Source organism: Ciconia boyciana, chromosome 32 (assembly GCF_034638445.1).
Source record: "Ciconia boyciana chromosome 32, ASM3463844v1, whole genome shotgun sequence".
NCBI lineage: Eukaryota > Metazoa > Chordata > Aves > Ciconiiformes > Ciconiidae > Ciconia > Ciconia boyciana.
Genome location: NC_132965.1, coordinates 954173 through 975070, shown reverse-complemented (window position 1 = coordinate 975070; position 20898 = coordinate 954173). Strand labels below are relative to the sequence as shown.

Sequence of the window (20898 nt, the reverse complement as noted above, 5' to 3'; positions counted from 1 at the left end):
GCATGTTCCCCAGCACCTTCTTGGGGGTCCTCAAATACCCCAGCACCTTCTTGGGGGTCACCACGGTCCTCAAGTCCCCCAGAACCTTCATGGAGGTCCTGCACGTCCCCCAGCACCTTCCTGGGGGTCCTCAAGTCCCCCAGCACTTTCTTGGGGGTCACCACGGTCCTCAAGTCCCCCAGAACCTTTGTCAAGGTCCTGCATGTTCCCCAGCATCTTCTTGGGGGTCCTCAAATACCCCAGCACCTTCTTGGGGGTCACCACAGTCCTCAAGTCCCCCAGAACCTTCATGGAGGTCCTGCATGTTCCCCAGCACCTTCTTGGGGGTCCTCAAATACCCCAGCACCTTCTTGGGGGTCACTGGGGTCCTCAAGACCCCCAGAACCTTCATGGAGGTCCTGCACGTCCCCCAGCACCTTCCTGGGGGTCCTCAAGACCCCCAGAACCTTCGTGGAGGTCCTGCACGTCCCCCAGCACCTTCTTGGGGGTCCTCAAGTCCCCCAGCACTTTCTTGGGGGTCACCACGGTCCTCAAGTCCCCCAGAACCTTCGTCAAGGTCCTGCATGTTCCCCAGCACCTTCTTGGGGGTCACCACGGTCCTCAAGTCCCCCAGCACCTTCCTGGGGGTCCTCAAGACCCCCAGAACCTTCATGGAGGTCCTGCACGTCCCCCAGCACCTTCTTGGGGGTCCTCAAGTCCCCCAGAACCTTCGTGGAGGTCCTGCATGTTCCCCAGCACCTTCCTGGGGGTCCTCAAATACCCCAGCACCTTCTTGGGGGTCACTGGGGTCCTCAAGACCCCCAGAACCTTCATGGAGGTCCTGCACGTCCCCCAGCACCTTCCTGGGGGTCCTCAAGACCCCCAGAACCTTCATGGAGGTCCTGCACGTCCCCCAGCACCTTCATGGAGGTCCTCCATGTCCCCCAGCACCTTCCTGGGGGTCCTCCATGTCCCCCAGCACTTTCTTGGGGGTCACCACGGTCCTCAAGTCCCCCAGAACCTTCGTCAAGGTCCTGCATGTTCCCCAGCACCTTCTTGGGGGTCACCACGGTCCTCAAGTCCCCCAGAATCTTCATGGAGGTCCTGCACGTCCCCCAGCACCTTCCTGGGGGTCAAGTCCTCCAGAACCTTTTTGGGGGTCACTGGGGTCCTCCAAGTCCCCCAGCACCTTCTTGGGGGTCCTCAAGTCCCCCAGCACCTTCTTGGGGGTCATGAGGAATCCTGAAAGTCCCCTAAGACCTTCTTAAGGAGTCATGGGGGTCCCCAGATCCCCTGACCCCCTCCTGGGGATCCCGGGGTCCCCCCAGACCCCCCCAAAACATCCTTCTGGGCTCAGGACCCCCCTCAATTTGGGGAGCGGGCCCCCCCCAACTTACCCTCCACCACCTTGACGGGGTGCAGGTCGGAAGGGAGGCGCGAGTTGATGTGGAAAATTTTCTGGGCGTTCCAGATCATCCGCAGCAGGTTACAGGGGAGCACGACCTGGGCGGGGGGGAGAAACGGGGGGTCAGCACCCCAAAATAGGGGAGTCAGGGGTCTGCACCCCCAAATCAGGGGTACAGGGGCGTCCGTGCCATGAAATGGGGTGGTCAGCGCCCCAAAATGGGGGACTCAGGGGTCTGCACCCTAAGAACTCGGCGCTAGCACCCTACAATACAGGTATCAAGGGTCTGCACCCCAAAAACAGGGGTACGGGGGGGTCTGTGCCTTGAAATGGGGGTCAGCACCCCAAATTTGGGGTCAGCACCCCAAAATCAGGGCTGAGGTAGGTGAACATACTCAAAAAAGGGAGATTTGGGGTGGGTTTCCCCAAATTTGGGCCATGGAGGGAGCAAGCACTCCAGAAACAACGGGAGTCAGCACCCCAAAATGGGGGAGTCAGGGGTCTGCACCCCAAATCAGGGGTACGGGGGGTCTGTGCCATGAAATGGGGTGGTCAGCGCCCCAAAATGGGGGAGTCAGGGGTCTGCACCCCCAAATCAGGGGTACAGGGGGTCTGTGCCATGAAATGGGGTGGTCAGCGCCCCAAAATGGGGGAGTCAGGGGTCCGCACCCCCAAATCAGGGACACAGGGGGATCTGCACCCTAAGAACTCAGCGCTAGCACCCTACAATACAGGTATCAAGGGTCTGCACCCCAAAAATAGGGGTACGGGGGGGTCTGTGCCTTGAAATGGGGTGTCAGCACCCCAAATTTGGGGTCAGCACCCCAAAATCAGGGCTGAGGTAGGTGAACATACTCAAAAAAGCGAGATTTGGGGTGGGTTTCCCCAAATTTGGGCCATGGAGGGAGCAAGTACCCCAGAAACAAGGGGAGTCAATACCCAAAAATAGGGGTATCAGGGGTCTGCGCCCCCAAAACAGGGGTACAAGGGGGTCTGTGCCTTGAAATGGGGGGCCAGCACCCCAAATTTGGGGTCAGCACCCCAAAATCAGGGCTGAGGTAGGTGAACATACTCAAAAAAGGGAGATTTGGGGTTGGTTCCCCCAACTTTGGGCCATGGAGGGTGCCAGCACCCCAAAAAGGGGGGCCAGGAGCAGGGGCAGCACCCCAAAAAGGGCACCTACAAGGCAAGGGGGGTTCAGGGCTTCCTGCTACACCCCAAAAAGGGGGTGAGGAGGGGGGGGCAGCACCCCAAAATGGGCAGCTGGAAAGAAAAGGGGGTTCACGGCTTCCTGATACACACCAAAAATGGGGCAAGCACCCCAAAAAGAGTACCCCTAAGGCAAGGGGGGGTTCACGGCTTCCTACTACACCCCAAAAAGAGGGGCTGGAGCGGAGGCAGCACCCCAAAACAGAAGCGATGAGTGGTTGTGCATCCAGCATCCCCCAAAAAAAGGGGTGGTGGCACCACCAGGGAGGTCCCCATCGGGGGTCCAGAGCCCCTCAGGGTGCCGAATCGGGGTGTGGGTGCTCTTGGGGGGCGGGGGGGGGTCTGGGGGTGCCCCTGTGGGGTTCACCTTGCTGTCGCCGGTAGGGAAGATGACCCGCAAGACCTCGCGGTCCTCTCGCATCTTCTCGAACTCGCGCTCGAGCTCGTTCTGGATGTGGGCGTTGGAGAGGATGTCCTTGACCAGCTCCTCCTGCAGCGTCCGCCGCAGCGCCCGCTCGTTGGTGTAGTCGAACTTGAACCTGGGGCGGGGGGGACACACACAACGCACGTGGTAGACGGCAAGGGAGGGGACAGGGACATCGGTGCGAGGGGCTTGGGTGTGGAGAAGACACTTGTGGAGGGGAAGAGCAGCTTGGGGATATCAACATGGGGCCACCTCGGTGAGGAGCAGGTTGGGGTTAGCAAAAACGTGACCCGTGTTGGGGAGGAGCAGCTTGGGGCCACCAACGTGGGCTCCAAGTTGGGGAGAAGCGGCTTGGGGCCACCAACGTGGGCTCCAAGTTGGGGAGAAGCGGCTTGGGGCCACCAACGTGGGCTCCAAGTTGGGGAGAAGCAGCCTGGGGCCACCAACGTGGGTCCACCTCGGTGAAGGAGCAGGTTGGGGTTACCAAAACATGACCCACGTTGGGGAGAAGCAGCTTGGGGCCACCAACGTGGGCTCCAAGTTGGGGAGAAGCAGCTTGGGGCCACCAACGTGGGCTCCAAGTTGGGGAGAAGCAGCTTGGGGCCACCAACGTGGGCTCCAAGTTGGGGAGAAGCGGCTTGGGGCCACCAACGTGGGCTCCACGTTGGGGAGGAGCGGCTTGGGGCCACCAACGTGGGCTCCACGTTGGGGAGGAGCGGCTTGGGGCCACCAACGTGGGCTTCAAGTTGGGGAGGAGCGGCCTGGGGCCACCAACGTGGGCTCCACGTTGGGGAGGAGCGGCAGGGCCACCAACGTGGGCGCCACGTTGGGGAGGAGCGGCTTGGGGCCACCAACGTGGGCTCCACGTTGGGGAGGAGCGGCTTGGGGCCACCAACGTGGGCTCCACGTTGGGGAGGAGCGGCTTGGGGCCACCAACGTGGGCTCCACGTTGGGGAGGAGCGGCTTGGGGCCACCAACGTGGGCTCCACGTTGGGGAGAAGCGGCTTGGGGCCACCAACGTGGGCTCCACGTTGGGGAGGAGCGGCTTGGGGCCACCAACGTGGGCTCCACGTTGGGGAGGAGCGGCAGGGCCACCAACGTGGGCTCCACGTTGGGGAGGAGCGGCAGGGCCACCAACGTGGGCTCCACGTTGGGGAGGAGCGGCTTGGGGCCACCAACGTGGGCTCCACGTTGGGGAGGAGCGGCAGGGCCACCAACGTGGGCTCCACGTTGGGGAGGAGCGGCTTGGGGCCACCAACGTGGGCTCCACGTTGGGGAGGAGCGGCTTGGGGCCACCAACGTGGGCTCCACGTTGGGGAGGAGCGGCTTGGGGCCACCAACGTGGGTCCACCTCGGTGAAGGAGCAGGTTGGGGTTACCAAAACATGACCCACGTTGGGGAGAAGCAGCTTGGGGCCACCAACGTGGGCTCCAAGTTGGGGAGAAGCGGCTTGGGGCCACCAACGTGGGCTCCACGTTGGGGAGGAGCGGCTTGGGGCCACCAACGTGGGCTCCAAGTTGGGGAGAAGCGGCTTGGGGCCACCAACGTGGGCTCCAAGTTGGGGAGAAGCGGCTTGGGGCCACCAACGTGGGCTCCAAGTTGGGGAGAAGCGGCTTGGGGACATCAAAATACACCCAGCTCTATGGAGGAACAGCCTGGGGACACCAACGTGGGTCCACCTTGGCGAGGAGCAGGTTGGGGTTACCAAAACATGACCCACGTTGGGGAGAAGCAGCTTGGGGCCACCAACGTGGGCTCCACGTTGGGGAGGAGCGGCTTGGGGCCACCAACGTGGGCTCCACGTTGGGGAGGAGCGGCTTGGGGACATCAAAATACACCCAGCTCTATGGAGGAACAGCCTGGGGACACCAACGTGGGTCTACCTCGGTGAAGGAGCAGGTTGGGGTTAGCAAAAACGTGACCCATGTTGGGGAGAAGCAGCTTGGGGCCACCAACGTGGGCTCCAAGTTGGGGAGGAGCAGCTTGGGGCCACCAACATGGGCTCCAAGTTGGGGAGGAGCAGCTTGGGGCCACCAACATGGGCTCCAAGTTGGGGAGGAGCGGCTTGGGGCCACCAACGTGGGTTCCAAGTTGGGGAGGAGCAGTTTGGGGACCCCAAGATGGGTCCAGCTCTCGGAAGGAGCAGTTTGGGGACACCAAGATGGGTCCAGCTCTCGGAAGGAGCAGCTCAGGGACACCGAGATGGGTCCTGCTCTCGGAAGGAGCAGCTCTTGGACCCCAAGATGGGCTCAGCTCCAAGGCAGCAGGGCTGCTGGCACCCCCCAGGACTGCACCCCGCTCTGGGACATCCCCCCACCCAAAAACCCCGTGTCCTGCCACAGGCAGGGGACTCCTCACTTCTTCTCGAAGGCCTTGTTGGAGGGCTTGAGGGTGGCCAGGTTCTGGAACTCGACGCTCTCGCCCGCCAGCCCGTCCTCCCCGTAGCGCAGCTGCACCACCTGGTTGATGGAGTTACGGACCGTCGCGTCGTACTTGACCATCACCGACTCCATCGACTTGATCAGCCGCCGTTGGATGTACCCTGCGAGGGGGATGGGGGGCACGTTGTCACTCCTGGGGGAGCAGTCAGGGGTCCTGGAGGACTTTGGGAGGTCCTCAGGAGGCATCTGGGGAGGGTTTGGGGGTCCCTGGGTGGCTCCAGAGAAGAAAGGTGGGGACACAGCCATCTTCAAGGGGAACAAATAGGGCAGCAGGAGGATTTGGGGAAGGATTGGGGGTCCTGAAGGGCTTTGGGGGGCCCCCCAGGGGGAACCTGGGGAGGGTTTGGGGGTCCCTGGAGGAAAGGTGGGGACAAAAGGAGCCCTAGGAAAGGTCTGAGAGTCCCTGGGGGGGGGGACAGATGGGGTCCCAGGGGGATCTGGGGAGGGGTTGGGGGTCCTGGAGGGCTTCAGGGGACCCCAGGAGGCATCTGGGGAAGGTTTGGGGGTCCCTAGGTGGCTCCAGAGAGGAAAGGTGGGGACACAGGGGTCCCCAGGGGACACAGATGTGGCCACAGGGAGCTCTGGGGAGGGGTTGGGGGTCCTGGAAGGCTTTGGGGTGCATCTGGGGAGAGGTTGGGGGTCCTGAAAAGCATTGGGGGTCCCCAGGAGACATCTGAGGAGGGTTTGGGGTCTGGGGGTCACAGAGGACCCCATCACGAGGTAGAGGTGGGAGGGGGGGGGGCTCCAGGGAGGGTCTGCAGCACTTGGTGGCCCCCATGAAGATAGGTCCACCACGGTGGGGGGTACATGGAAAAGACAGGTGGTCCTGGGGCTGGGGGGGGCTGACCGGTCTCGGCCGTCTTGACGGCGGTGTCGATGAGACCCTCACGACCACCCATGGCGTGGAAGAAGAACTCGGTGGGGGTGAGGCCGGCCAGGTAGGAGTTCTCCACGAAGCCCCGGCTTTCGGGGCCGTAATCGTCCTTGATGAAGTGGGGCAGCGTGCGGTGCTTGAAGCCAAAAGGGATCCGCTTGCCCTCCACGTTCTGCTGCCCCACCACCGCAATCACCTGCCGGGGGGAGATGGGGGGGACGTTGTGGTTGGTGGGGTGGAGGGGGGCAGCAGGGGCACCCCCAGACCTCATAAAGATCATTGATCTACATCGGGAACGTCCCAAGGGCCCGTAGGGATCCCCAACGTACCTGGGAGATGTTCACCATGGAGACCAACGTCACCATGGACCACCACGATGACCCACAGCGTCCCCTTGGACCCCCAGCGATCAACCCGGTCCCCCAAACCTCTTAGGTGGGATCCCAGATCCCTGCAGAGAACGTCCCAAGGGCCCGTAGGGATCCCCAACGTACCTGGGAGATGTTCACCATGGAGACCAACGTCACCATGGACCACCACGATGACCCACAGCGTCCCCTTGGACCCCCAGCGATCAACCCGGTCCCCCAAACCTCTTAGGTGGGATCCCAGATCCCTGCAGAGAACGTCCCAAGGGCCCGTAGGGATCCCCAACGTACCTGGGAGACGTCCATCTTGGAGCCTTTGGCACCCATGGGCCCCCGTGAGGGCCCCAGAGATCCCCTAAATCCCACAGGGATCCTCCCAAACCCCTCAGAGATCCTCCTGGCACCCCCCAGACCCTATAGGGGCCCCCCAAGACCCCATAGAGCCCCCCAAGACCTGCGAGATGTTCTTCTTGGAGGTCTTTGTGCCCAGCACCACCACAGACCCTCAAGAGGGCCCCACAGAGGTCTACAAAAGCCAACATGAACCCTCCCAAACCCCATCGAGATCCTCCTGGCATTCCCCAGACCCTATAGGGGCCCCCCAAGACCCCATAGAGCCCCCCAAGACCTGCAAGATGTTCTTCTTGGAGGTCTTTGTGCCCAGCACCACCACAGACCCTCAAGAGGGCCCCACAGAGGTCTACAAAAGCCAACAGGAACCCTCCCAAACCCCTCAGAGATCCTCCTGGCACCCCCCAGACCCTACAGGGGCCCCCCAAGACCCCATAGAGACCCCCAAGACCTGCGAGATGTTCTTCTTGGAGGTCTTTGTGCCCAGCACCACCACAGACCCTCAAGAGGACACCAAAGGTCTACAAAAGCCAAGAGGAACCCTCCCAAACCCCTCAGAGATCCTCCTGGCACCCCCCAGACCCTATAGGGGCCCCCCAAGACCCTATAGGGGCCCCCCAAGACCCCATAGAGCCCCCCAAGACCTGCGAGATGTTCTTCTTGGAGGTCTTTGTGCCCAGCACCACCACAGACCCTCAAGAGGACACCAAAGGTCTACAAAAGCCAAGAGGAACCCTCCCAAACCCCTCAGAGATCCTCCTGGCACCCCTCAGACCCTATAGGGGCCCCCCAAGACCCCAGAGAGCCCCCCAAGACCTGCGAGATGTTCTTCTTGGAGGTCTTTGTGCCCAGCACCACCACAGACCCTCAAGAGGACACCAAAGGTCTACAAAAGCCAAGAGGAACCCTCCCAAACCCCTCAGAGATCCTCCTGGCACCCCTCAGACCCTATAGGGGCCCCCCAAGACCCCATAGAGCCCCCCAAGACCTGCGAGATGTTCTTCTTGGAGGTCTTTGTGCCCAGCACCACCACAGACCCTCAAGAGGACACCAAAGGTCTACAAAAGCCAAGAGGAACCCTCCCAAACCCCTCAGAGATCCTCCTGGCACCCCACAGACCCTATAGGGGCCCCCCAAGACCCTATAGGGGCCCCCCAAGACCCGCAAGATGTTCTTCTTGGAGGTCTTTGTGCCCTGCACCACCACAGACCCTCAAGAGGGCCCCACAGAGGTCTACAAAAGCCAACAGGAACCCTCCCAAACCCCATCGAGATCCTCCTGGCACCCCCCAGACCCTATAGGGGCCCCCCAAGACCCCATAGAGCCCCCCAAGACCTGCGAGATGTTCTTGGAGGTCTTTGTGCCCAGCACCACCACAGGCCCTCAAGAGGGCCCCACAGAGGTCTACAAAAGCCAACAGGAACCCTCCCAAACCCCTCAGAGATCCTCCTGGCACCCCCCAGACCCTATAGGGGCCCCCCAAGACCCCATAGAGCCCCCCAAGACCTGCGAGATGTTCTTCTTGGAGGTCTTTGTGCCCAGCACCACCACAGACCCTCAAGAGGACACCAAAGGTCTACAAAAGCCAAGAGGAACCCTCCCAAACCCCATCGAGATCCTCCTGGCACCCCCCACACCCTATAGGGGCCCCCCAAGACCCTATAGGGGCCCCCCAAGACCCCATAGAGCCCCCCAAGACCCCATAGAGCCCCCCAAGACCCCATAGAGCCCCCCAAGACCTGCGAGATGTTCTTCTTGGAGGTCTTTGTGCCCTGCACCACCACAGACCCTCAAGAGGGCCCCACAGAGGTCTACAAAAGCCAAGAGGAACCCTCCCAAACCCCTCAGAGATCCTCCTGGCACCCCCCAGACCCTATAGGGGCCCCCCAAGACCCCAGAGAGCCCCCCAAGACCTGCGAGATGTTCTTCTTAGAGGTCTTAGTGCCCAAAACCAGCATGAAGCACCGTGATGACCCTGACATGGTCCACTAAGCCCCATAAGAACATTCTCAAACCCCATCGAGATCCTCCTGGCACACCCCAAATCCCATAGGGGTTCCCCGAGACCTCGTAGGGTCCCCCAAAATACCTGAGAGATGTTGATCTTGGAGCCTTTGGCACCCGACACCACCATGGACTTGAAGTTGTTGTACTCGGAGAGGGACTTCTGGGCCGAGGAACCCGTCTTGTCACGGGCGTCATTGAGGATGCGGTTGACCTGGTTCTCAAAGGTCTGCCGCAGCGTGTTCCCCGGGGTGGGCTCCAGTTCGTTGTTGTGGGCCTTCTCGATGACCTACCGACCCCACCAGGAACACCCCCCACCCCCCCACGGTGTCACTGGGGCACCCCGAAACGCCGGGAGTACCCCAGGGATGTCGCCGGGGGGCTGGGAGTGATGAAAGCCATCTACGGAGGGTGCCAAAGTGTCCTGGGGGGACTGGGGGTGCGCTAAAGGGGGCGGGGAGCGCCCCAAAAGCCTCCTGGAATCGTTGGGGGCACGCGAAAACCCCCAAGGGCACCCCAAAAATGGCCTAGGGGAACTGTGGGTGCTCCAAATGCCCAGGGAGCACCCCAAAAATGGCCTAGGGGAACTGGGGATGCTCCAAAACCCCCAAGAGCACCCCAAAAATGTTCTAGGGGAACCATGGGTGCTCCAAAATCCCCAGGGAGCACCCCAAAAATGGCCCAGGGGAACTGTGGGTGCCCCAAAATCCCCAGGGAGCACCCCAAAAATGGCCTAGGGGAACTGTGGGTGCTCCAAAACCCCAGGGAGCACCCCAAAAATGGCCTAGGGGAACTATGGGTGCTCCAAAACCCCAGGGAGCACCCCAAAAATGTTCTAGGGGAACTGTGGGTGCTCCAAAACCCCAAGAGCACCCCAAAAATGGCCTAGGGGAACTATGGGTGCTCCAAAACCCCAGGGAGCACCCCAAAAATGTTCTAGGGGAACTATGGGTGCTCCAAAACCCCCAAGAGCACCCCAAAAATGGCCTAGGGGAACTGTGTGTGCTCCAAAACCCCAGGGAGCACCCCAAAAATGTTCTAGGGGAACCATGGGTGCTCCAAAACCCCCAAGAGCACCCCAAAAATGGCCTAGGGGAACTGTGGGTGCTCCAAAACCCCAGGGAGCACCCCAAAAATGTTCTAGGGGAACTATGGGTGCTCCAAAACCCCCAAGAGCACCCCAAAAATGGCCTAGGGGAACTGTGGGTGCTCCAAAACCCCAAGAGCACCCCAAAAATGGCCTAGGGGAACTATGGGTGCTCCAAAATCCCCAGGGAGCACCCCAAAAATGTCCCAGGGGAACTGGGGATGCCCCAAATCCCCAGGGAGCACCCCAAAAACCTTCCTGGTATCACTGGGGGTGCCCTAAAACTGCAGGAAGCACCCCAAAACGCGTCAGGATCATTGAGGAGACTCCAAGGGAGAACCTGAAATCCTTCCCCAATCCCGCAGCATCACCGGGGCACCCCAAAACCCCGCAGAGATACAGGGGGTGCCCAAAACTTTGGGAAACACCCCAAAATCCCTTTGGAGGTGTCCCGTGTGTGTGTCCCCCCAACTCGCTGGGACCCACTGACATCACCAAGGGAGTGTGTGTGTCCCCCCCCGCCAAGTCCACCCCGTCAGCCCCCCCAGATCTCACAGCTCCCCTCCGAAGGAACCCCAAATTCCAACCAGGGGGTCCCCACAGCATTACGCAGGCCCCCCCCCCCAAAAAAACCCCAGGGAGTCCCCCCGCCCCCAAAAAGCCACAACCCACCTCGATGACATCTTGCTTGGCCTTCTTGATGGTGTTCTGGATGTCCTGGTAGGTCTTGGCATCGGCGATGGAGTCCCCAATGCCGATGGTGTGGCCTGGAGGGGGGGGGAAATGGGGGTGTCAGGGGGGTGCTCCCCACCTCAGGGTGGTCCCCACCCTATATCCTGTCCCCCACCCCACCAGGGTGCTCCTCACCCCCAAACCAACCCTCCACCATGTTCTCCTGACCCCAGGGGAGATACTTGGGTCCACGTAGCAAAAAAGAAAGAGACAACGAGGTCCTCGTAGCGCCAAAAAAGGGGGTCCAAGAGCCCCACGGACACCCAAGTCCCTTCTGCCCCACAAAAACGGGGTCTGAGAAGGTCCCCAGATGCCTGGATCTCCAAGAGGGGTCCATGCACCCCCCCCCCCCCCCCACAGAGGCCCCCTCCCCTTCCCCAGAGGCCTGGGTCCACGCTGACCCTCGATGAGGAGCCAGTTGTTGATGACGGTTTGGATGTTGCTGTAGAAGAGGCGGGTGGTGTCGTGTCCCATCTCCAGGTAGGAGATATGGACCAAGGAACCCGCCGAGGTGCCCAACGACTTCTTGCAGAGGATGCCCATGATCAGCTCCCCGTTCTCCACGATTACCTACAAAAAGGGGGTGTCAGCCCCCTCCTCCCCCAATCTCCAGAGGTTCACCCAACCAATCTCTAGAGATACCCCCCTGCATGGTTCACCCAACCACCCTGGAGGACCCTTGGTGTCCTCCAGCCACCCCAAGGGTCCTCTGCACCCCCTTCACCCACCCCAAGGCTTCCTCCAATCTAGGATCCCCTCCAGGCAACCCCAAGTCCCACCAACCCCCCCCAGAACACCCCCAAGCCCCTTCACGTCCCACCAAGACCCCCCACAGAGCACCCTCAAGTCCCACCAAGCCCCCTCGAGCACCCTCATGTCCCACCAAGCCTTCCCAGACCACCCCCACGTCCCACCAAGCCCTTCAGAGCACCCATCACCTACCCAAGGGTCCTCCCCAACCACCCCAAAGGTCCTCCATACCCTCTTCCCCCACCCGCTACAGCTCTAGACCCACCCTAGGACACCCCCCTAGACCCAACTCAGGGTCCCCCCAACCACCCAAACTCCTCCAGACCACCCTCACGTCCCACCAAGCCCCCCAGGCCACTCTCGTGTCCCACCAAGTCTCCCCAGATCTTCCTCACGTCCCACCAAGCCCCCCAGACCACCCTCACGTCCCACCAAGCTCCCCAGATCTTCCTCACGTCCCACCAAGCTCCCCCCAGACCTTCCTCGTGTCCCACCAAGTCTCCCCAGACCACCCTCGTGCCCCATCAAGCCTCCCTAGATCTTCCTCACGTTCCACCAAGCCCCCCAGATCTTCCTCACGTCCCACCAAGCCCCCAGATCTTCCTCACGTCCCACCAAGCCCCCCAGACCACCCTCGTGCCCCATCAAGCCTCCCTAGATCTTCCTCACGTCCCACCAAGCCCCCCAGATCTTCCTCGTGTCCCACCAAGCCCCCCAGACCACCCTCGTGTCCCACCAAGCCCCCCAGACCACCCTCGTGTCCCACCAAGCCCCCCAGACCACCCTCGTGTCCCACCAAGCCCCCCAGATCTTCCTCGTGTCCCACCAAGCCCCCCAGATCTTCCTCGTGTCCCACCAAGCCCCCCAGACCTTCCTCATGTCCCACCAAGCCCCCCAGACCACCCTCATGTCCCATCAAGCCTCCCTAGATCTTCCTCACATCCCACCAAGCCCCCCAGACCACCCTCGTGCCCCACCAAGTCTCCACAGACCTTCTTCACGTCCCACCAAGCCCCCCAGACCTTCCTCATGTCCCACCAAGCCCCCCCAGACCACCCTCATGTCCCATCAAGCCTCCCCAGACCACCCTCATGTCCCATCAAGCCTCCCCAGACCACCCTCATGTCCCATCAAGCCTCCCTAGATCTTCCTCACATCCCACCAAGCCCCCCAGACCACCCTCGTGCCCCACCAAGTCTCCACAGATCTTCTTCACGTCCCACCAAGCCCCCCCAGATCTTCCTCACGTCCCACCAAACCCCCCCCAGACCACCTTTCTGCCTCACCAACCCACCCCAGAGCACCCTCAAGTCCCACCAAGCCACCTCAGAGCACCCATCATCCACCCAAGGTCCACCCCAAAAGCTTCCCCCACCCACTCCACCCCTACGACCACCCCAGACGTCCCCACCTTGGTGTCCCCAGGGGAGATGTGCTTGTAGGGCCCGCTGTCCTCGTCATCGGGGTGGGTGCTGTGGGTGCGGATGCAGTTGATGTGTCCAGGGATGATAAGGGAGAAGATCTGCTTGCCCGTCCAGAGGGGACGAGGCTTCAGGATGGCGGGTTGAGGGACCTTCCCGTCCCACGTCGAGAGGAACATCAGCAGGTTCATCACCTCCCCCTGTAGATCGGGGACACCCCGTCAGCACCCCAAAAAACACCCATGGGACAAAGGTGCCCCCCAAAAAACCTCCTCCAAGCTCTCCTGCAGGCCAAGGACGCCCCAGATCTTCCCACCACAACCCCAAAGATGCCTCAAAATACCCCAAAACGCTTCCTGCTGAGCATGGAGATGCCAGAAGAAGCCCAAATCCTCCCACCACAACGCAAAGATGCCCCAACATCTCTTCCAAGCTCTCCGCAGCCCGGGGACACCCCAAATTCTTCTTCCACGGCCCAAAGATACCCCAAAATACCCCCAAAACCTTCCTGCTAATCAAGGGGAACCCCTAAGGACCCCAAATCCTCCCTCCACACCCCAAAACACCTCAAAACACCCCAAAACACCCCAAAACCCTTTCTACTGGGCAAGGACACCCCGTAAGGACCCCAAAATCCTCCCTCCACACCCCAAAGACACCCCAAAGACACCCCAAAACCCTTTCTACTGGGCAAGGACACCCCGTAAGGACCCCAAAATCCTCCCTCCACACCCCAAAACACCCCAAAACACCCCAAAACCCTTTCTACTGGGCAAGGACACCCCGCAAGGACCCCAAAATCCTCCCTCCACACCCCAAAACACCCCAAAACTTCTCCCAAGCCCTCGTGCAGCTCAAAAATCCCCCAAATTACCCCAAATCCCCCTCACGCCCTGACGACACCCTGCCAGCCCCCAAAACCCCTCTGCAGCCCAGGGACACCCCATCAGCACCCCAAATCCTCCCCCACAGCCCCAAAATGTCTCAAAATACCCCAAAAAACCTTCCTGCTAATCAAGGAGAACCCCTAAGGACCCCAAAATCCTCCCTCCACACCCCAAAACACCCCAAAACACCCCAAAACACCCCAAAACACCCCAAAACACCCCAAAACCCTTTCTACTGGGCAAGGACACCCCGCAAGGACCCCAAAATCCTCCCTCCCCACCCCAAAATGTCTCCAAATACCCCAAAACCTTCCTGCTAATCAAGGGGAACCCCTAAGGACCCCAAATCCTCCCTCCACACCCCAAAGACACCCCAAAACCCTTTCTACTGGGCAAGGACACCCCATAAGGACCCCAAAATCCTCCCTCCACACCCCAAAACACCCCAAAACACCCCAAAACCCTTTCTACTGGGCAAGGACACCCCGCAAGGACCCCAAAATCCTCCCTCCACACCCCAAAACACCCCAAAACTTCTCCCAAGCCCTCGTGCAGCTCAAAAATCCCCAAATTACCCCAAATCCCCCTCACGCCCTGACGACACCCTGCCAGCCCCCAAACCCCTCTGCAGCCCAGGGACACCCCATCAGCACCCCAAATCCTCCCCCACAGCCCCAAAATGTCTCAAAATACCCCAAAAAACCTTCCTGCTAATCAAGGAGAACCCCTAAGGACCCCAAAATCCTCCCTCCACACCCCAAAACACCTCAAAACACCCCAAAACACCCCAAAACACCCCAAAACACCCCAAAACACCCCAAAACACCCCAAAACACCCCAAAACACCCCAAAACCCTTTCTACTGGGCAAGGACACCCCGCAAGGACCCCAAAATCCTCCCTCCACACCCCAAAATGTCTCCAAATACCCCCAAAACCTTCCTGCTAATCAAGGGGAACCCCTAAGGACCCCAAATCCTCCCTCCACACCCCAAAGACACCCCAAAACACCCCAAAACCCTTTCTACTGGGCAAGGACACCCCGTAAGGACCCCAAATCTTCCCCCACAGCCCCAAAATGTCTCAAAATACCCCAAAAAAACCTTCCTGCTAATCAAGGAGAACCCCTAAGGACCCCAAAATCCTCCCTCCACACCCCAAAACACCCCAAAACACCCCAAAACACCCCAAAACCCTTTCTACTGGGCAAGGACACCCCGTAAGGACCCCAAATCTTCCCCCACAGCCCCAAAATGTCTCAAAATACCCCAAAAAAACCTTCCTGCTAATCAAGGAGAACCCCTAAGGACCCCAAAATCCTCCCTCCACACCCCAAAACACCCCAAAACACCCCAAAACACCCCAAAACCCTTTCTACTGGGCAAGGACACCCCGTAAGGACCCCAAATCTTCCCCCACAGCCCCAAAATGTCTCAAAATACCCCAAAAAAACCTTCCTGCTAATCAAGGAGAACCCCTAAGGACCCCAAAATCCTCCCTCCACACCCCAAAACACCCCAAAACACCCCAAAACCCTTTCTACTGGGCAAGGACACCCCGTAAGGACCCCAAAATCCTCCCTCCACACCCCAAAACACCCCAAAACACCCCAAAACCCTTTCTACTGGGCAAGGACACCCCGCAAGGACCCCAAAATCCTCCCTCCACACCCCAAAACACCCCAAAACTTCTCCCAAGCCCTCGTGCAGCTCAAAAATCCCCCAAAATTACCCCAAATCCCACCTCACGCCCTGACAACACCCTGCCAGCCCCCCAAAACCCCTCTGCAGCCCAGGGACACCCGTAAGGACCCCAAATCTTCCCCCACAGCCCCAAAATGTCTCAAAATACCCCAAAAACCTTCCTGCTAATCAAGGAGAACCCTAAGGACCCCAAAATCCTCCCTCCACACCCCAAAACACCCCAAAACACCCCAAAACACCCCAAAACCCTTTCTACTGGGCAAGGACACCCCGTAAGGACCCCAAATCTTCCCCCACAGCCCCAAAATGTCTCAAAATACCCCAAAAACCTTCCTGCTAATCAAGGAGAACCCCTAAGGACCCCAAAATCCTCCCTCCACACCCCAAAACACCCCAAAACACCCCAAAACCCTTTCTACTGGGCAAGGACACCCCGCAAGGACCCCAAAATCCTCCCTCCACACCCCAAAACACCCCAAAACTTCTCCCAAGCCCTCGTGCAGCTCAAAAATCCCCAAATTACCCCAAATCCCCCTCACGCCCTGACGACACCCTGCCAGCCCCCAAACCCCTCTGCAGCCCAGGGACACCCCATCAGCACCCCAAATCTTCCCCCACCGCCCCAAAATGTCTCAAAATACCCCCAAAACCTTCCTGCTAATCAAGGAGAACCCTAAGGACCCCAAATCCTCCCTCCACACCCCAAAGACACCCCAAAACACCCAAAACACCCCAAAACCCTCTCTACTGGGCAAGGACACCCGTAAGGACCCCAAAATCCTCCCTCCACACCCCAAAACACCCCAAAGACACCCCAAAACCCTTTCTACTGGGCAAGGACACCCCATAAGGACCCAAATCTTCCCCCCACAGCCCCAAAATGTCTCCAAATACCCCCAAAACCTTCCTGCTAATCAAGGGGAACCCCTAAGGACCCCAAATCCTCCCTCCACACCCCAAAGACACCTCAAAACACCCCAAAACACCCCAAAACCCTTTCTACTGGGCAAGGACACCCCATAAGGACCCAAATCTTCCCCCCACCGCCCCAAAATGTCTCAAAATACCCCCAAAACCTTCCTGCTAATCAAGGGGAACCCCTAAGGACCCCAAATCCTCCCTCCACACCCCAAAGACACCCCAAAACACCCCAAAACCCTTTCTACTGGGCAAGGACACCCGTAAGGACCCCAAAATCCTCCCTCCACACCCCAAAACACCCCAAAACTTCTCCCAAGCCCTCGTGCAGCTCAAAAATCCCCCAAATTACCCCAAAACCTCCCCACCCCCTGGGGACGCTCCACAGACCCCCCTTTTTCCACAGGTGCCCGGCACCCTAGAAACCCCAAACCCCCTTCCTCGAGGTCCAAGAAAGCTCCGCTCCCTCCGAATCCCCCCCCGCCCCAAAAACCTCGTTCCGACCCCAAAATCTCCACGTCACCCGCTCGAGGAAGACGTCGCGCTTGGTGAACTTGCGGACGGCGGTGAGGGTGTCCTGGACGATGCCCATGACGGGACGGTTGGACTGGGGGGTGACGATCATGCGGGGGACCATGGCCAACTCCTGGATCTCGGCTCGCGTCTCCAGGGACTGCGGGAGGTGGAGGTTCATCTCGTCCCCGTCGAAATCCGCGTTGTAGGGGGTGGTGACGCTGCGGGGACAGGGGAGGGACGGCGTGAGGGGGGAGGGGTGGGGGTGGGGGGTGGGGGTGCGTTTTGGGGGCGCCTGCGGTAGGGAAGGATTGGGTCTGTGGATCTGGGTGGAGACCTGCTGGGGGCAGGGGTGGGGTCACAGGGTAGGTTATGGGGTAGCTATGGAGGTTATGGGGCACACAGGGTCTGCTGTGGGGCAGGTTTGGGGTCACAGGGCAGGTTATGGGGTAGCTATGGAGGTTATGGGGCACGCAGGGTCTGCTGTGGGGCAGGTTTGGGGTCACAGGGCAGGTTATGGGGTAGCTATGGAGGTTATGGGGCACGCAGGGTCTGCTGTGGGGCAGGGGTGGGGTCACAGGGTAGGTTATGGGGCACGCAGGGTCTGCTGTGGGGCAGGGGTGGGGTCACAGGCAGGTTATGGGGTAGCTATGGAGGTTATGGGGCACGCAGGGTCTGCTGTGGGGCAGGGGTGGGGTCACAGGGCAGGTTATGGGGTACCTATGCAGGTTATGGGGCACACAGGGTCTGCAGTGGGGCAGGTTTGGGGTCACAGGGTAGGTTATGGGGTAGCTATGGAGGTTATGGGGCACACAGGGTCTGCTGTGGGGCAGGGGTGGGGTCACAGGGCAGGTTATGGGGTACCTATGCAGGTTATGGGGCACACAGGGTCTGCAGTGGGGCAGGTTTGGGGTCACAGGGTAGGTTATGGGGTAGCTATGGAGGTTATGGGGCACGCAGGGTCTGCTGTGGGGCAGGGGTGGGGTCACAGGGTAGGTTATGGGGCACGCAGGGTCTGCTGTGGGGCAGGGGTGGGGTCACAGGGTAGGTTATGGGGTAGCTATGGAGGTTATGGGGCACGCAGGGTCTGCAGTGGGGCAGGTTTGGGGTCACAGGGCAGGTTATGGGGTAGCTATGGAGGTTATGGGGCACGCAGGGTCTGCTGTGGGGCAGGGGTGGCGTCACAGGGTAGGTTATGGGGCACCCACACAGGTTATGGGGCACGCAGGGTCTGCTGTGGGGCAGGGGTGGGGTCACAGGGTAGGTTATGGGGCACGCAGGGTCTGCTGTGGGGCAGGGGTGGGGTCACAGGGTAGGTTATGGGGTAGCTATGGAGGTTATGGGGCACGCAGGGTCTGCAGTGGGGCAGGTTTGGGGTCACAGGGTAGGTTATGGGGTAGCTATGGAGGTTATGGGGCACGCAGGGTCTGCTGTGGGGCAGGGGTGGCGTCACAGGGTAGGTTATGGGGCACCCACACAGGTTATGGGGCACGCAGGGTCTGCTGTGGGGCAGGGGTGGGGTCACAGGGTAGGTTATGGGGCACGCAGGGTCTGCTGTGGGGCAGGGTTGGGGTCACAGGGTAGGTTATGGGGTAGCTATGGAGGTAATGGGGCACGCAGGGTCTGCTGTGGGGCAGGTTTGGGGTCACAGGGTAGGTTATGGGGTAGCTATGGAGGTTATGGGGCACGCAGGGTCTGCTGTGGGGCAGGGGTGGGGTCACAGGGTAGGTTATGGGGCACGCAGGGTCTGCTGTGGGGCAGGTTTGGGGTCACAGGGCAGGTTATGGGGTACCTATGCAGGTTATGGGGCACACAGGGTCTGCAGTAGGGCAGGTTTGGGGTCACAGGGTAGGTTATGGGGTAGCTATGGAGGTTATGGGGCACGCAGGGTCTGCTGTGGGGCAGGGGTGGGGTCACAGGGTAGGTTATGGGGCACGCAGGGTCTGCTGTGGGGCAGGTTTGGGGTCACAGGGCAGGTTATGGGGCACCTATGCAGGTTAGGGGGCCCACGGGGCCTGGAGGGGGGCGGGTTGGGGGTCAGAGGGTAGGTTATGGGGTAGCTATGGAGGTTATGGGGCACGCAGGGTCTGCTGTGGGGCAGGGGTGGGGTCACAGGGTAGGTTAGGGGGCACGCGGGGTCTGCTGTGGGGCAGGTTTGGGGCCACAGGGCAGGTTATGGGGTACCTATGCAGGTTATGGGGCACACAGGGTCTGCAGTGGGGCAGGTTTGGGGTCACAGGGTAGGTTATGGGGTAGCTATGGAGTTTATGGGGCACGCAGGGTCTGCTGTGGGGCAGGGGTGGGGTCACAGGGTAGGTTATGGGGCACGCAGGGTCTGCTGTGGGGCAGGGGTGGGGTCACAGGGTAGGTTATGGGGTAGCTATGGAGGTAATGGGGCACGCAGGGTCTGCAGTGGGGCAGGTTTGGGGTCACAGGGTAGGTTATGGGGTAGCTATGGAGGTTATGGGGCACGCAGGGTCTGCTGTGGGGCAGGGGTGGGGTCACAGGGTAGGTTATGGGGCACCCATGCAGGTTATGGGGCACGCAGGGTCTGCTGTGGGGCAGGGGTGGGGTCACAGGGTAGGTTATGGGGCACGCAGGGTCTGCTGTGGGGCAGGGGTGGGGTCACAGGGTAGTTTATGGGGTAGCTATGGAGGTAAGGGGGCACGCGGGGTCTGCAGTGGGGCAGGTTTGGGGTCACAGGGTAGGTTATGGGGTAGCTATGGAGGTTATGGGGCACGCAGGGTCTGCTGTGGGGCAGGGGTGGGGCCACAGGGTAGGTTGTGGGCCACCCATGCAGGTTATGGGGCACGCAGGGTCTGCTGTGGGGCAGGGGTGGGGCCACAGGGTAGGTTATGGGGCACGCAGGGTCTGCTGTGGGGCAGGGTTGGGGTCACAGGGTAGGTTATGGGGTAGCTATGGAGGTAATGGGGCACGCAGGGTCTGCTGTGGGGCAGGTTTGGGGTCACAGGGTAGGTTATGGGGTAGCTATGGAGGTTATGGGGCACGCAGGGTCTGCTGTGGGGCAGGGGTGGGGTCACAGGGTAGGTTATGGGGCACGCAGGGTCTGCTGTGGGGCAGGGGTGGGGTCACAGGGTAGGTTATGGGGCACGCAGGGTCTGCTGTGGGGCAGGGGTGGGGTCACAGGGTAGGTTATGGGGCACGCAGGGTCTGCTGTGGGGCAGGGGTGGGGTCACAGGGTAGGTTATGGGGCACGCAGGGTCTGCTGTGGGGCAGGGGTGGGGTCACAGGGCAGGTTATGGGGTACCTATGCAGGTTATGGGGCACACAGGGTCTGCAGTGGGGCAGGTTTGGGGTCACAGGGTAGGTTATGGGGTAGCTATGGAGGTTATGGGGCACGCAGGGTCTGCTGTGGGGCAGGGGTGGCGTCACAGGGTAGGTTATGGGGCACCCACACAGGTTATGGGGCACGCAGGGTCTGCTGTGGGGCAGGGGTGGGGTCACAGGGTAGGTTATGGGGCACGCAGGGTCTGCTGTGGGGCAGGGGTGGGGTCACAGGGTAGGTTATGGGGTAGCTATGGAGGTTATGGGGCACGCAGGGTCTGCAGTGGGGCAGGGGTGGGGTCACAGGGTAGGTTATGGGGTAGCTATGGAGGTTATGGGGCACGCAGGGTCTGCTGTGGGGCAGGGGTGGGGTCACAGGGCAGGTTATGGGGTACCTATGCAGGTTATGGGGCACACAGGGTCTGCAGTGGGGCAGGTTTGGGGTCACAGGGTAGGTTATGGGGTAGCTATGGAGGTTATGGGGCACGCAGGGTCTGCAGTGGGGCAGGTTTGGGGTCACAGGGTAGGTTATGGGGTAGCTATGGAGG

The 20898-nt window shown here is 60.7% G+C and overlaps 1 protein-coding gene across 1 annotated transcript in view; it reads right to left on the bottom strand.

The window, feature by feature from the left end:
• The window catches only part of POLR2A (RNA polymerase II subunit A), a 60531-nt gene that overhangs the window by 22771 nt on the left and 16862 nt on the right, over window positions 1-20898 (bottom strand). The window contains 9 exon segments of the mRNA XM_072848698.1: window positions 1377-1482; window positions 2961-3132; window positions 5376-5559; window positions 6306-6528; window positions 9141-9344; window positions 10815-10909; window positions 11276-11444; window positions 13036-13245; window positions 17076-17286. Of these exon segments, the coding sequence (XP_072704799.1) occupies window positions 1377-1482; window positions 2961-3132; window positions 5376-5559; window positions 6306-6528; window positions 9141-9344; window positions 10815-10909; window positions 11276-11444; window positions 13036-13245; window positions 17076-17286 (1574 nt within the window).